Source organism: Callithrix jacchus, chromosome 5, assembly GCF_049354715.1.
Source record: "Callithrix jacchus isolate 240 chromosome 5, calJac240_pri, whole genome shotgun sequence".
NCBI classification, from domain to species: Eukaryota; Metazoa; Chordata; class Mammalia; order Primates; family Cebidae; genus Callithrix; species Callithrix jacchus.
The window spans coordinates 5,833,703-5,850,520 of NC_133506.1; the positions used below are offsets into that span (position 1 = coordinate 5,833,703).

General features: G+C 49.3%; 1 protein-coding gene and 1 non-coding gene across 2 annotated transcripts; both read right to left on the bottom strand.

The window, feature by feature from the left end:
- Positions 1-5,564: 5,564 nt before the first annotated feature.
- LOC108591956 (uncharacterized) lies at positions 5,565-16,390 on the bottom strand. Its single transcript, XM_078370937.1, has 8 exons — positions 16,326-16,390; positions 15,687-15,791; positions 14,225-14,255; positions 13,723-14,112; positions 13,366-13,490; positions 11,492-13,108; positions 9,469-9,635; positions 5,565-8,812 (listed from the first exon to the last, which is right to left on the bottom strand). The coding sequence occupies exons 1-6, from the start codon at positions 16,388-16,390 to the stop codon at positions 12,394-12,396; spliced, it is 1,431 nt and encodes a 476-aa protein (XP_078227063.1). The 3' UTR covers positions 5,565-8,812; positions 9,469-9,635; positions 11,492-12,393.
- LOC118154167 (U4 spliceosomal RNA) lies at positions 15,347-15,485 on the bottom strand. The gene has a single exon (XR_004744063.1). It is a non-coding gene; the product is annotated as a U4 spliceosomal RNA (small nuclear RNA).
- Positions 16,391-16,818: the final 428 nt, after the last annotated feature.

Consider the following 16,818-nt stretch of genomic DNA (forward strand, 5'->3'; position numbering starts at 1 on the left):
CCGAGATGATGCCACTGCATTCCAGCCTGGGCAAAAAGAGTGAGACTCTATCTCAACAAACAAACAAACAAACAAAAACCAGAAGTAAATTGCCTTGCTGAGGAAATGTATATTGGAGTGCTACTTCTTTTGTGACACCGAAAATTTACATGTAACAGTCACCATCGCCTGGGAACTTGCTAACAATGCACATTCTCAGGCTTCTGCAGAGCCACTGAATCAGTAACTCTGGGGTGGGGACTGGCGATCTGCTGTCATCGTCATTGTTTTTGAGACTGAGTCTTGCACCGTTGCCCAGGCTGGAGTGCAATGGTGTGATCTCTGCTCACTGTAACCTCTGCCTCCCAGGTTCAAGCCACTCTCCTGCCCCAGCCTCCTGAGTAGCTGGGATGACAGGCTCAGGCCACTACATCCAACCTGAGAATCTGTTTTCAGGAGCCCCTAATAGAGGCATGAAATGATAGGAAAGTCCAGGCCTGGGAAATGGAGGCTGAAGGCAGCTTTGAGAGGCTTTTAGGAGGTTGAATCTGTAGGAATTGGTACCCGGGCGGGTGTGGAAGACAGTATGGCCCCAGCAGTTGTAGTAACAGTTACAGTAATAATACTTGAACGTGTATTGTGCACTTTCTGTGCTCTTGTTTCATCCTCACAACAAGCCTAAAAGGCAGCTACGATGCTGATCCCAATTCTTCACATAGGAAACGGAGGAACAGAGAGGCTAATGGCCAAGGACATACAGCTGGCAGCTGGTGGAGCTGGGATGCAGTTTCAGTCTTCAGATGCTGGGTTTTCGCCTCTTCTCGGACACCAGGCTGCTTTGGTGATCTGAAGAGGGTGGTTGGTGATGGGAGTGAGCAGTAAGGGCTGCCAGGGAAGGAACTTCCAGGGAGGCTAACACTGTTTTATTTTTTAATTTACTGAGCACTTACTATGTGCTAGGCGTGATGCAAAGCGTTTGCTGGTGCATGCACTGTCACATCTATTTATTTTTTATTATTATTTTTTGAGACAGAGTCTCCCTCTGTCGCCCAGGCTGGAGTGCAGTGGCGTGATCTCAGCTCACTGCAACCTCTGCCTCCCGAGTTCAAGTGATTTTCCTGCCTCAGCCTTCTGAGAAGCTGGGATTACAGGCACCCACCACCATACCCAGCTAATTTTATATTTTTAGTAGAGACAGGGTTTTACCATATTGTCCAGGCTGTCTGGAACTCCTGACCTCAGGTGATCTGCCTGCCGTGGCTTCCCAAAGTGCTGGAACTACAGGAATTTGGAATTTGTTGGGCTTCCTGATTCTGAAGATGTGTGTCTTTCTTCTGTTCTGTTGACTGAAAGTGGCAGGCAAGGCTGTCTTCTTTTTATTTAATCTTACTTTATTGTTTGTTTATTTATTTAAAGACGGCGTTTCACCATATTGGTCAGGCTGTTCTTGAACTCCTGACCTCAGGTGATCCACCCGCCTCAGCCTCCCAAAGTGGTAGGATTACAGGTGTGAGCCACCGCGCCCAGCTTGTTTATTTATTTTTAATTTTTATATATTTTTTGAGATGGAGTTTTGCTCTGTCACCCAGGCTGGAGTGCAGTGGCTCAATCTTGGCTCACTGCAACCTCTGCCTCCCGGGTTTGAGTGATTCTACTGCCTCAGCCTCCCAAGTAGCTGAGATTACAGACATCAGCCACTGTGCAAGGTGAGCCACTGAGCCTGGCCTTCTGTCACATTTTAAATGTCGCATGGAACCTCTAGGTACTGTAATGATTCCATCTTACAAATGATCTCATTGAGGCTTAGAGAGAGAGTTGCCTGCCCAGGATCACATAGTATTCATTTATTTATTTGTTTATTTATTGGACACAGGGTCACACTCTCTCACCTAGGCTGGAGTGCAATGGCACCATCATGGCTCACCGCACCCTAGATGTCCTGGGCTCAAGTGATCCTCTCACCTTGGCCTCCTGAGTAGCTGAGACTACAGGTGCATGCCACATGCCTGGCTAAGTTTTGATTTTTTGTAGCAGCGGGATCTCACTCACAAACGTGAGCCACCGCGCCCAGCGATCATAGTCTTTCTTGTGTCGGGTGGGAATCAGCCTAGTTGTGCTAACTGATTGGGAGGTGAGGGTGGGAGGGATGACTCAATGGGCAATTACATGTTTACAAATTCATATCGAGAGGCTTTCACATCAACAGGTAGGCAGTAGTGAGAGAGGAGGAACAAGCCATAGGGAGTGGCTCCAGTACCTCCTGGATGACCGTGCTGTTTTCCCTCGGAATGCCAAGGATTGGGGGCTGAAGGGGTGGGGGACGAGCTCTTCTCCCAGCAGAGCTTCTGGTGGTTGCCTGATGAAAAAGAGGCCTCAGAGTTCTCACCAGTAAAGCTCCTACAGGCATCTCTGCCATGGCCAGTATCTTTTTCTTTTTTTCTGTTTTTTTTTTTTTTTTTTTTTTTTTGAGACAGGGTGTTGCTTTGTCACCCAGGCTGGAGTGCAGTGCTGCCATCATACCTCACTGCAGCCTCAGCCTCCCTGGCTCATGCGATCCTCCCACCTCAGCCTTAGGAGTAGCTGGGACTACAGGTGTCCACCACTTTGCCCGGCTTTTTTTTTTTTTTTTTAATTTAGAGATGGAGTCTCGCTCTGTCATTCTGGCTGGAGTGCAATGGCACGATCTCAGCTCACTGCAACCTCTGCCTCCCGGGTTCAAGCAATTCCCCTGCCTCAGCCTCCGGAGTAGCTGGGACTACAGGTGCACACCACCATGCCCAGCTAATTTTTTTATTTTGCATTTTAGTAGAGACAGGGTTTCACCATGTTGGCCAGGATGGTCTCCATCTCCTGACCTTGTGATCCACCTGCCTTGGCCTCCCAAAGTGTTGGGATTACAGCTGTGAGCCACTGCACCTGGCCAACTTTTTAAATATTTTTTTCTTTTTAAAAGATGGGGTTTCACCATGTTGGTCAGGCTGGTCTTGAACTCCCCACCTCAGGTGATCCGCCTGCCTTGGCCTCCAAAGTGCTTAGATTACAGGCATGAGCCACCATGCCCGGCCTTAAATTTTTAGTAGAGATGAGGTCTCCCTACCTTGCCAGGTTGGTCTTGAACTGCTAGGCTCAAGCAATCTCCTTACTTCAGCCTTCCATAATGCTGGGGTTACACACATGAGCCATGGCGCCCCCTGATGGTCAGTTTACCGTGGTATTCATAGCCCTCTGCAGGCGTCTCCATGGTCATTATCTCAGCTGCCTTTTGGCTTCTCTTTCTTGTTAGGTCTTGGGGGTGCCTGACCACAGCAGGTGTTATCACATCACCTCTGTCCACTGTACACTCTGAGGGGTCAGCAGCTTCACTGTAGGCTGAGTCACCTGTCATAAGTGACTCTGTTTTGATATGTTTAGAATCACAAAACATTATTATCTATCACATAGGGAGTGGCAAGGCAGTTTGGAAGAGTGGCTTTTTTTCTTTGAGATGGAGTCTCTCCCTTTCTCTCCCAGGCTGGAGTGCAGTGGCATGATCCTCCCAGGTTCAAGTGATTCTCCTGCCTCAGCCTCCCCAGTAGCTGGGATTACAGGCATATGTACCACCACGCGCAGCTAATTTTTATATTTTTAGTAGAGACAGGGTTTCACCATGTTGGTCAGGCTGGTCTCGAACTCCTGACCTTGTGATCTGCCTGACTTGGCCTCTCAAAGTGCTAGGATTACAGGTGTGAGCCATTGTGCCCGGCCGGAATTGTGGCTTTTTTTTTTTTTCTGAATGAGGTAATTTATTAATCCAGCATGGTTTGTTCTAAATGCTTCTTGTTGGCAGCTGCCACCTGTCTGGCGATTCTGTCCAGATCGCTCTGTCTCTGAGGTGTCAGTTTGCAACCCCCATCTTGGTCCTTTTCTGCCATTTTCAGCCCCTCCAGCCCTTGAAGGACCCGGCAGGCCACACTCTTAGAGCCTCAGCTGAAGGGGCTGGGCATGATGCCATTTCTCTGACGTCCCCTGTAGAACTTGGTCATGGAGCCAACCTCAGTGCCATCCCAGAGGTACGGGTGCCACGTGTGGAAGCAGCTTGCATGTAGAACCAGTTTTCATCGTAGGGAGTACTGCGCCCGGCCCCTTTCTTTCTTTCGTTTCTTACTCATTGCTTCTCTCTTTCACTGTTTCTTTCTTTCTTTTTTTTTTTTTTGAGACGGAGTTTCGCTGTTGTTACCCAGACTGGAGTGCAATGGCACAATCTTGGCTCACCACAACCTCCGCCTCCTGGGTTCAAGCAATTCTCCTGCCTCAGCCTCCCGAGTAGCTGGGACTACAGGCGAGCACCACCATGCCCAGCTAATTTTTGTATTTTTAGTAGAAACAGGGTTTCATCTTGTTGACCAGGATGGTCTCGATCTCTTGACCTCGTGATCCACCCGCCTTGGCCTCCCAAAGTGCTGGGATTATAGGCGTGAGCCACTGCGCCCGGCCTCTTTTTTTTTTTTTTTATTGAGACAGAGTTTCGCTCTTGTTACCCAGGCTGATGTGCAATGGCACAATCTCGGCTCACCGCAACCTCTGCCTCCCGGGTTCACGCAATTCTCCCTCAGCCTCCCGAGTAGCTGGGACTACAGGCGCGTGCCACCATGCCCAGCTAATTTTTGTATTTTTAGTAGAGACGGGGTTTCACCATGTTGACCAGGATGGTCTCAATCTCTTGACCTTGTGATCCACTTGCCTCGGCCTCCCAAAGTGCTGGGATTATAGGCGTGAGCCACCATGCCCAGCCTCACCTTTTCTTAGAAGTTGTCCAATGGCTAGTGATTTAGAGGAGCAGGTCCCAACCTTTTTTTGGCACCAGAGACTGGTGATGAAGGCTGAGGGATGCTTTCAGGATCAGGGATTAGATTTTCGTAAGGAGCACACAACCTAGATTCCTCGAATGTGCAGTTTGCAATAGGGTTTGAGCTCCTCTGAGAATCTAATTCTGCTGCTTATCTGACAGGAGGCAGGGGTCAGGTGGCGATGCTTGCTTCTCATCTGCTCACCTCCTTTTTTGCTGCCCAGTTCCTAACAGGGCTGGGGACCCCTGATGTAGAGCATTTTTTATCTATTTGTTGGCCATTCATATATCTTTTTCGGTAAAGTGTGTACAAATCTTTGAACACTTTTGAGTTTTGGGTTCTTTTTATCCTTATTACTAAGATGTCTGTGTGTGTGTGTTTACACACTTCCTTTTATATTTTGAATACAAACCCTTTGCTGAATATATGTTCTGCAAAATTTTCTTCCAGTCTGTGAACTACTTTTTTTTTTAAAAAAAGCGGGGTTTCAGGCCGGGTACGGTGGCTCACGCCTATAATCCCAGCACTTTGGGAGGCCGAGGTGGGTGGATCACGAGGTCAAGAGATTGAGACCATCCTGGTCAACGAGGTGAAACCCCATCTCTACTAAAAAAATACAAAAATTAGCTGGTCATGGTGGTGCGCACCTGTAGTCCCAGCTACTCGGGAGGCTGAGGCAGGAAAATTGCTTGAACACAGAAGGTGGAGGTTGCCGTGAGCCGAGATCGTGCCATTGCACTCCAGTCTGGGTAACAACAGCGAAACTCCATCTCAAAAAAAAAAAAAAAAAAACCATAAAAAAATAAAAGTGGGGTTTCATCATGTTGGTCAGGCTGGTCTTGAACTCCCAACCTCAGGTGATCCTCCTACCTTAGCCTCCAAAGTGCTTGGATTCTAGGTGCGAGCCACCACACCTGGCCGTCTGTGAACTACTTTGCAATTTCCTTATTTATATTTTTCAAAGGCAGAAGCTTTTTGCCAGCCTTTCCTGGGGTGTGCTATTGTGGGTGCACTCTTCCCGCTGGAGCCCCGGCTGCTGCAGGCTCCATGGAGACTCCACTTCAGGGGGAACAGCAGAAGTTTCCTCCTTTGTTGCAGAAATTATCCAGAAAGTGACACTGAGCATGCTCTGCTTCCAAAATGCCACACCACACACCCAGCTCTCTCTGCCAGCTGTCCTGGCCTCCACCAACCCCACCTCAGCGTCCCTGTGGGAGTTTCACGCAGAGAGCTTGCATTCACCAAGCAGGAAGGGGATGCCAGGGGGTCAGTACATGGATTTGACAATGACGATCAAAGTGGTTCACTCAGATTCAGGATATCAAAGAAAGGCCTAACTACCTGAGAAATCGCTTCAAATCATTGTGGATGGTCACATTTCACCGAGGTTGGGAACACAAACAATCAAATCTACTGCAGTGTTTGCTCTAATTTAGCTAAAAACACGTCCATCAAGGACAGATGTACCACGAAGTTACTGAGGCTTGAGCTTCGGGGACCCTGATTCCAGGCCCGCCCTAAGGTCCTGAGGAGCACCCTGCAATGTGTTTGTGTTCCTTCTAAGCAAAGATAAATGCTCATTCCTTATTTTCATTTGTAGTGTTATATGCTTATTTTAATGAAGACTTTCCCTCTCATGATATAGTTAAGCTCCACAGGAATGAAGGGGCAAGACGACTAATCTTATTTGAATGTGAGAGCTTAGTTGTAAAGACATCTTCCTCTGAATTATGAGAGAGGAACTGTGTGTGTCCAGGTGTGTGTATCAGGGTGTTGTGTGTGTAAGGGAGTGGATGTGAATGTGTGTAAGGACAGGTGAATGTATGTGTGAGAGTAGGTGCCTGTGTGTGTGTGTGTGTGAGGCAGGTGTGTGCAAGGCAGGTGTGTGTGTAAGGCAGGTGTGTGTGTGAGAGGTAGGTGCATTTGAGTAAGGCAGTGCGTGCTTGTGTTTAAGGCAGGTGCTTGTGTGAGTGTGTAATGTAGAAGCCTGCGTTTGTGTGTGCCCTGATAGACCACAGGGTAGAAGAGGAAGAATAACCGTAGGGCTGATGAAATCTCTCAGGAAACAGGCTGTAACTTATTTGTCTGTCTTCTCTCTGTTTGATTAAAAAGTGCCATCAAACAAAAACTATGTTGTTTTTAAAACGCAGAGTTCCATGAACAAAAAAGTTGGCGCTGGGGTCTAAATCAAGAAAAGCTGACACCACATTTTCGAGATCAGCAGAATGCAGTCATAGATCTGGCTCCTGACTGGGTATTGGGACTGGCGGCGGGGAGCACCCACCTCCTCCTTCTTGGTGAACCCGGAAAGAGGCTTCATTGAGTGCAGCTGAGAAAGCCACTGCCAGAGCCTAGTAGCAATAGACAGCAGGAAAAAAAGGGTAATCTTAGAGTAGATGGACAGCTGGGCGCAGTGCCTCATGTCTGTAGTCCCAGCACGTTGGGAGGCCGAGGCGGGTGGATCAAGAGGTCAAGAGATCGAGACCGGGCCGGGCACGGTGGCTCAAGCCTGTAATCCCAGCACGTTGGGAGGCTGAGGTGGGTGGATCACGAGGTCAAGAGATCAAGACCATCCTGGTCAACATGGTGAAACCCCGTCTCTACTAAAAATACAAAAAATTAGCTGGGCATGGTGGCACGTACCTGTAATCCCAGCTACTTGGGAGGCTGAGGCGGGAGAATTGCCTGAACCCAGGAGGCACAGGTTGTGGTGAGCCGAGATCGCGCCATTGCACTCCAGCCTGGGTAACAAGAGCAAAACTCCGTCTCAAAAAAAAAAAAAAAAAAAGAACAAATATGTGAGAAGTTTGAAGAGAAACCTGGCATATCTCGGGAGCAGGTGTGCTGCTGCCTCTCACCTTTCTTGGTGCCTGAACCATTTCTTCTTATTTAAATAATTTCCATTAGCCAGATGGTGGCTGTGACCTACAGGATAGGTAAAACGCTGCACACAAACCATTTAATCACTAAAACTTCCTTCATCAAATGCTAAGCAGGTTCCCAGATGTCGGCTGTAGTCGCTACTCTGGTCTGGACATTTTCTTCCAGCCTCCACCTCTGCTTGTCCCTTTGGCCTCCTGGGCCTGGGCCACCACTTCTCTTCCGAGACACCTCCCAGGCCTTCCCACCGCTCTCTGTCTTCCCACCTCCTCTTTCCTTCTTGTGGTTTCACCATCACTGTTCATCTCATTCCACCCACATGTCCAAGATTTCCCTCCTCAGTAGCTTCAGCTCTTCCCTGCAACCCAGGAATTATGTTTCATTACAGCCTCCCACAAAATACAGCCTTTCAATTACTAAAACCTCCTAATTCTCAGCGAGTCCTTCCTGGAACCCCTAAATCATAGTCCCCAACCACAGTCCCCCTTGCCCTTTCATCTCCACCCCAACTTTTGGGGTGCACGCCCTAACTGTGCTCTGCTTGTTTGTTCTTAATATGTGCCTGCATGAAGATACCTGCCTCCATGTGAATTCTTCGTAATTAGAGCTATGAGATTTTCCTCAAATATGTAAATCCTGTAATTATTTCAGAATTGACATGTGGGTGCACTCTCCCATATGCTTACCATATTGTTGATATTTATGGGACTAAACATTTTCAGTCACCCCTTAGATGAAAAATTTCAAAATGCATCCAACAAAGAAAAGTTGTTCATAACCAACATGAAGCTACAGGTGTGTAATGAGGACGAAGCGCCTGTGATTGGAGCCTCCAGCCCCAGCAATCACACAGGCAGGTCATCCACAGTGTGGCGAGGGCCTCTTCCTTCAGTCTGTTATTCCAGCTAAGAGGAAATAATTCACTGGGGTAACTGCCTCCATTCAAGTGGAGGCTGGAGGCTGGAGGCTGGCAGACACTTTGTGTGGAGAGAGTGCATCTGCTGGAGGAGGCCCGTCAGGCTGGGAAGGCAGGATCCTTCAGAAGAGATGGCAGCTTCCAGAGAGGCCTCTCTATGGATCTCCTGATGTGCAAAGCGGTCTCTGTAGCCATTCTGCCGATTTCCATTCTGAAAAAGAGCTGACACTGTCAAGATTCATCTTCATGGTACCAGAAGAGGTGGAGATTGGTGGCTATGCTCATGGCCATTGGGGGCATGGAAGCATGGAGCCAGGGCAGGTGGCTTTTGGCATCAGCTGGTGCACTCTACCTTGGCCTGGGGACAGCACAGATGTGGGCCACAGGTGTGCAGGTGCTGTAATTAAAAAACGACAGAAAGATGGTGGGGGGTAGAGGACTGATTGAGAAATGTCTGCTCCCAGCTCAGCTTCTCTCAGAGCTGCCTGGAGTTGGTGCTCCTGGGGGCAGCTGGCTCAGTGGGGAAAGGGCTGTGACAAACCCTGAGCCTTTGCGGGGCTCCTCGCCGGCTCCACAGCTGCTGCTGCTGGGCCCCCTTCTACTCCCTATCATGAGAAGTTGGAGACCTCATGGGAATCTCTTCCTGTCTCTCTGCTCACAAGGCACCACTGGCAGCCACTAGGCTCACAGTGACTATTTTAAAAATCAATGAGCACAAGCTCCACCCACGGCTTGATACAGGATGTTCCCCCACCCCAGAAGGCCCCCTCAACCCCTCCCAGTCAACACTACCCAAAGGCTAACCCTGCTTCTGTGGCCAGCAAGGCAGTATCTGCCTGGGTTTGAATAGCTTAGGAGGAGTCACACCTGGCACGCCCTGGGGTGTGAGCCGGTCCTCCAGGAAGCAGACGCCTAAGGGAGACATTATGGAAATGACAGGGGGAGGAGGCAGCACCAGGTGTGGAGGGTAAAACATGTTGGAAACTTTTCCAAGATATCATGGCTCAGGCGAGTCTTCTAATTTCAAAATTGTCCTGTAAGGTAAAAAGATTTTGGTTTATTTCCATGTGATCCTTTTTTTTTTTTTTGCCAATATACATTTTGTCTGCTATCAAATAACTATGCCCCTGCTGAATACTTCTGTGAGTGGCTGCATGTGTGTCTGTGTGTCGTGGAGAATAATTACCTACAGATTGCAGATACAGATCTCAGAGGTTACCTGTGTATGCATTCCTCTAATTCCTTTATGGCATAAGGACCTGACTTTTAATCTTGGAGACAGGTTCTTTCCCTTATCTTTTGTAAGAGAGATTGGAAGTCCCAGGCCTGAGCTGTTACACCCTAATGTTTATTGAATGAACTTTGGGGAATATCTTCTGCTGATCTTCTGAGCAGGAATATTTCTGGCAGGTCTAACACCTGCCAGCTATTTTGCAAGATGCTTTCTTTATAGGCTTCCTCCTTAGTCCTCAAAATGACTTCATAAGCACATCATTCTTGCCTCATTTATTAGGAAGCTGGGGCTCTGAGTCCCACTGAGAGGCGATGTCTGGGCTCAGGCAGCAGGGACACAGGGAAGGGGAGTAGTTTGCATGCCCAGCTCAGGAGATGCAAAGCTGGGAGTCCCGGCGGGAAGGAGAGGGCGCTGGGGTGAGATGATGCTGGAGCAGCTCAGGATGGGCCTCATTCTGAAGGCCAAGGCCACAGCTCCACTGAACCCGACCCATTTTCATTGTTAGTTTCCTCAGCCCCTAAAAACTCGGGGAGACAGGGTCCCCTGACAGAACCAAGTTCAAGTTCCCAGACCTCTAAGCATTCATTCACCCTGATCCAGAGCCTTCACACATCCGGGGAGAGTCATCTTTCAACACATAGTGGACTAAAGGCTGTAGGGAAACAAGGAAGTGCTGGGGGCATCATTCCCTGTGCACACTGTGCCGTGTGAGCTCTCCACGGTGGCTCTGTGTGGCACTCACGCAGACCCCACGCTCCTGCTCACGCTGCTTGCCTGGCCAAGAGCAGTCCTCCAGCTCCACCTAAGTTCAACAAACCCCCATGTGACACCTCCCTGCCTCATCCTTCTCTTCCACAGCCTCCTGTTTATTCCCAGGAGATGCCGTCTCCTCTGTCTGCATGTGGGGGCCCCTCGCCCTGCGCTTCCATTAGGGGTGGTCAGAAGCTCAAGGCCTCTCAGTGGGAATCTCTTTGCTGCAGGACCCAGGACACTGCAAGTCAGGGACGGGGCTCATCCCTCACAGAGCAGGCCACATGGCCCAGGTGCCATACATGCCTGCATACTTCTATAACATTGTTTATAGAAGCTATTTCTGGCTTCTATAAACAATTTCTGGCTGGGCACAGTGGCTCATGCCTGTAATCTCAGCACTTTAAGCGGCGGAGGGGCGGGGGGCAAAGTGGGCAGATGCCATGAGTCCAGGAGTTTGAGACCAGCCTGAGCAACATAATGAAATATGGTCTTTAAAAAAAATTTAAGAAAATAGTCAAGCATGGTGGCGCATGCCTGTAGTCCCAGCTACTCCAGAGGCTTAGATGCAAGGATCACCTGAGCACTGGAGGCGGGGGTTGCAGTGAGTCCACATTGTGCCACTGCATTCCCTAGGTGACAGAGCAAGACTCCGTCCTCCCCCAAAATAAAAAATACTATTTCCTCCTCTACAAGAGATAACTCCTGCCAAGGTCATGATGAAGAAATAATGCGACTGACTGTGCACCCTCAGAAACTTGACAAAAGTGACCACGTCCTCAGCCAGTGTTACCATTGTACTGCAAGGCCTGCGGTAACATCTGTGACATTTCAATTAATTCAAAAAAATAAAAGAAAAGATAAATTCATTTCACAAGTCAATATATACTGTTCAGAAAAACATACCAAGTGCTGCATGTGGAGGTGGTGGTCGAGGTCCCGGAGGACACATGGGTATAGGAGGTGGCCGAGGTCCCAGAGGACACTGAGGTGACGGACTTGGTTGAGAGGGCAGAGGCCAGCCAAGTAGAGGAGATGGCTGATATACTAGAGGAGCCCCGGGAGAAGGTGGCTGAAGTCCCGGAGGCCGTGAGTGGAGACTATTGAAGTACCCGAGGTGACTCATGTAGAGGTGGTAGTTGAGGGGCCAGAGGCCACCCAGTAGAGGAGGTGGCTGAGGCCAAACAGACTGCTGAGTGGAGGAGCAGGCTGAGGTCCCACAGGCCACAGAGCAGGAGAAAAATCACTGAGATCCCAGAGGAGAGACACCTGTAGCAGGTAGATGAGGTCCCAGGGGACAGACACCTGTAGCAGGTAGATGAGGTCCCTGGGGACAAGAAGCTGCAGTAGGTTGATGAGGCGTTGCAGGACAGACACCTGCAGGAGAAAAATGAGGTCCCAGAGGACGGGAGCCTGCAGGAGGTGCATGTGGTCCTGGCACACAGATGCCTGCAAGAGGTGCATGAGGTCCGGGAGGAGAGATGCCTGCAGGTGGAAGATGAGGTCCTGGGGGACAGACAGCGGCAGTAGGCTGAGGAAGTGCTGCAGGACAGACACCTGCAGGAGGAGGATGAGGTCCCAGAAAAGAGACAGCTTCAGGAGGTTGTTGAAGTTCCAGTGGACACTCACGTTCAAGAGGTGGTGGAGGTCCCAGTGAGCACTCTTCTACAGGAGGTTGATGAACTTCCAGGGGACATTCACATTCAGGAGGTGGTTGAGGTCCCAGTGGACACTGTATTATAGGAGGTTGTTGAACTTCCGGGGACACTCACGTTCAGGAGGTGGTTGAGGTCCCAGTGGACACTGTATTATAGGAGGTTGTTGAACTTCCAGGGGACACTCACATTCAGAAGGTGGTTGAGGTCCCAGTGGACACTGTAGTATTGGAGGTTGTTGAATTTCCAGGGGACACTCACGTTGAGAAGGTGGTTGAGGTCCCAGTGGACACTGTAGTATTGGAGGTTGTTGAACTTCCAGGGGACACTCACGTTGAGAAGGTGGTTGAGGTCCCAGTGGACACTGTAGTATTGGAGGTTGTTGAACTTCCAGGGGACACTCACGTTGAGAAGGTGGTTGAGGTCCCAGTGGACACTGTAGTATTGGAGGTTGTTGAACTTCCAGGGGACACTCACGTTGAGGAGGTGGTTGAGGTCCCAGTGGACACTGTAGTATTGGAGGTTGTTGAATTTCCAGGGGACACTCACGTTGAGAAGGTGGTTGAGGTCCCAGTGGACACTGTAGTATTGGAGGTTGTTAAAATTCCAGGGGACACTCACATTGAGAAGGTGGTTGAGGTCCCAGTGGACACTGTAGTATTGGAGGTTGTTGAATTTCCAGGGGACACTCACGTTGAGGAGGTGGTTGAGGTCCCAGTGGACACTGTAGTATTGGAGGTTGTTGAATTTCCAGGGGACACTCACGTTGAGGAGGTGGTTGAGGTCCCAGTGGACACTGTAGTATTGGAGGTTGTTAAAATTCCAGGGGACACTCACATTCAGAAGGTGGTTGAGGTCCCAGTGGACACTGTATTATAGGAGGTTGTTAAAATTCCAGGGGACACTCACATTCAGGAGGTGGTTGAGGTCCCAGTGGACACTGTAGTATTGGAGGTTGTTGAATTTCCAGGGGACACTCACATTGAGGAGGTGGTTGAGGTCCCAGTGGACACTGTAGTATTGGAGGTTGTTGAATTTCCAGGGGACACTCACGTTGAGGAGGTGGTTGAGGTCCCAGTGGACACTGTAGTATTGGAGGTTGTTGAACTTCCAGGGGACACTCACGTTGAGGAGGTGGTTGACTCCCAGTGGACACTGTAGTATTGGAGGTTGTTGAATTTCCAGGGGACACTCACGTTGAGGAGGTGGTTGAGGTCCCAGTGGACACTGTAGTATTGGAGGTTGTTAAACTTCCAGGGGACACTCACATTCAGGAGGTGGTTGACTCCCAGTGGACACTGTATTATAGGAGGTTGTTAAAATTCCAGGGGACACTCACGTTGAGGAGGTGGTTGAGGTCCCAGTGGACACTGTATTATAGGAGGTTGTTGAACTTCCAGGGGACACTCACATTCAGGAGGTGGTTGACTCCCAGTGGACACTGTATTATAGGAGGTTGTTAAAATTCCAGGGGACACTCACGTTGAGGAGGTGGTTGAGGTCCCAGTGGACACTGTAGTATTGGAGGTTGTTGAATTTCCAGGGGACACTCACGTTGAGAAGGTGGTTGAGGTCCCAGTGGACACTGTAGTATTGGAGGTTGTTGAATTTCCAGGGGACACTCACGTTGAGAAGGTGGTTGAGGTCCCAGTGGACACTGTAGTATTGGAGGTTGTTGAATTTCCAGGGGACACTCACATTCAGGAGGTGGTTGAGGTCCCAGTGGACACTGTAGTATTGGAGGTTGTTGAATTTCCAGGGGACACTCACGTTGAGGAGGTGGTTGAGGTCCCAGTGGACACTGTAGTATTGGAGGTTGTTGAACTTCCAGGGGACACTCACATTCAGGAGGTGGTTGACTCCCAGTGGACACTGTAGTATTGGAGGTTGTTGAACTTCCAGGGGACACTCACGTTCAGGAGGTGGTTGACTCCAAGTGGACACTGTATTATAGGAGGTTGTTGAACTTCCAGGGGACACTCACGTTGAGGAGGTGGTTGAGGTCCCAGTGGACACTGTAGTATTGGAGGTTGTTAAAATTCCAGGGGACACTCAAGGTCAGGAGGTGATTGCGGGTCCAGGGGACACTCGACTGGAGTATGTTGCTGAGGTCCCTTGGGAAACTCACGTGGCTGAGGTGTCTGACGTCTCAGGAAACCTTCAGCTGGAGAAGGTGTTTCAGGCTCCAGAGGTTGTTCCAGTGGAGGAGGTATCAGAGGTTCTAGAGAAGGCTCAGTTGCAGAGAGTGATTGAGGTCCCAGAGGACCGGGAGGTGGAGGAGGTGCCCGGCAGCCCATCAATGGTCTGGAAGGGCCAGCCATGAGGTAGGGTAGGTTGGGCCATTCTGACAGAGGATGAGGCTCCTGTTCAGCCATGTTGACCTGCAAGGCAGAGGAGGAAATGTTTGGAAATCTCTTAACATGAAAGAAAAAACACCAACATGCACGCAAGTTGCACCTGATGCTGCAGGTGACGGTTCCTGCCCCTTCCCCTTCTTCAGGTTTCTAAATGGCACATCAGTGCCATAAAGCATCTGTTCCACGGAGTCCTGCTGACAGCAGGGGAGTGAAAACAAGCCGTGGGGACAAACTGTTGTCCCCCTGCCACTGTGTCTGTCTGCAAATGTAGGCAGGCTGGGGGCCCGTCCCAGGGAAGACAGTCACTACGCAGTAATAAAGAAGCATGTTTCTGACACGGGCTATGTCTATCCGCATTCTTACATAATTGGTATTGGCATTTTTTTTTTTTTTCTTGAGACAGAGTTTCGCTCTTGTTACCCAGACTGGAGTGCAATGGCACAATCTCGGCTCACCGCAACCTCCACCTTCTGGGTTCAAGCAATTCTCCTGCCTCAGCCTCCCGAGTAGCTGGGAATACAGGTGCGCACCACCATGCCCAGCTAATTTTTGTATTTTTAGTAGAGACGGGGTTTCACCTTGTTGACCAGGATGGTCTCGATCTCTTGACCTTGTGATCCACCCACCTCGGCCTCCCAAAGTGCTGGGATTATAGATGTGAGCCACCATGCCCGGCCAGCATTGGCAATTTTTGACAGTCTCTACGGAGACTGAGTATATATTTAAAACTAAGTCTTTTTAAAACTAAGTCTCCGTAGAGACTGTCAAAAAGGCCAATGCCGATTATATTGCAAGTCGTCATGGCGGAGTATTGGAAAAGTTTTAAATTATCCATAACTGCACCTTGGATAAACCTCATTGGCTACAATGCTACCGCTACACAATGCTAGGTCACAGCTATTCTTATGAGAATGTTCTCCAGGCTTTTCATGTTCTATCTCTGATTCTCAGAACTCTGCAAGGTCAATGTGACCACCCTGCCCCAAATCTAAGAAAATGGAGGCTCCCAAAGGAAGGAGAATGTTCACCCAGGGTCACACAGCTTGCAAGAGGCGGAGTGGAGGTCGATTCCAGCTGTGCCTGAAGGACCTCTTATCCCCATTCTGCTTCCCTTTTTGACAAAGGCTCTTCTCCATTCTGGAGGTGCCACCTGTGGGCACAAAGATCTCTGGGGAGATGTGGATTCCTGAAGACCTGCAGGGGAATCGGGAGAGGGTTTTCTGACAGAACAATCCTACATACAGATGTTAGTTTGGCACAGTGATCATATTTCAAGTTCAAGGTAATACCCACTTTTAAGTGCACTATGACACAAAAAATAAATTTTTTTTTTTTTGAGACAGAGTTTCACTCTTGTTACCCAGGCTGGAGTGCAATGGTGCGATCTCGGCTCACCGCAACCTCCGCCTCCTGGGTTCAAGCAATTCTCCTGCCTCAGCCTCCCGAGTAGCTGGGACTACAGGCGCGTGCCACCATGCCCAGCTAATTTTTGTATTTTTAGTAGAGACGGTGTTTCACCTTGTTGACCGGGATGGTCTCGATCTCTTGACCCCATGATCCACCTGCCTTGGCTTCCCAAAGTGCTGGGATTATAGGCGTGAGCCACTGCGCCCGGCCAAAAATAAATTTTTTTCCACGGAAAAATGAGGTGGGAATTCTAAACAACAGACATTTTAAAAATGTGTTTGATTGTAGGTGTACAAGTCCCATCATGTGTGATCAGAGGACTCAGCAGCTTTCAAAACTATCGAGTCCGAGAACCAGCTTGACTGAGCATCATTGAGGGTCGTCATTGGGAATTGTCCTTGTAGGTAATGAGTGACGTTCACTCTTCACTTCCTCACAGCCAGGGTGCATTCTCTATTACAAATGCGGAACCTCTTATACCTAGAACGTGAGATCTAGGCTGCCACTGGGTGGGAGTGGGAGCAATTCTGCACAACACAGATGGGACGATGATGAATTATGGCACGGACTTTGTCCGAGAGTATTCAAAGTGGCACACAGCATATACTAATTATGTTGGATTAATGAGTTTTGACTTTTTTTCCACTTCTGGGATTACAGCAGATATTCTGAATGCTAATCATCTACCTTATAGAAGAAGAGAAATAAAATCACAGCACAAAACAAAACCCTACATATTTTGGAAACAGGACCCCACAATATTTGGAGTCAAATGGATCAGTCAGGATTCCCTGGGCCATGAGACCTCCAGCAG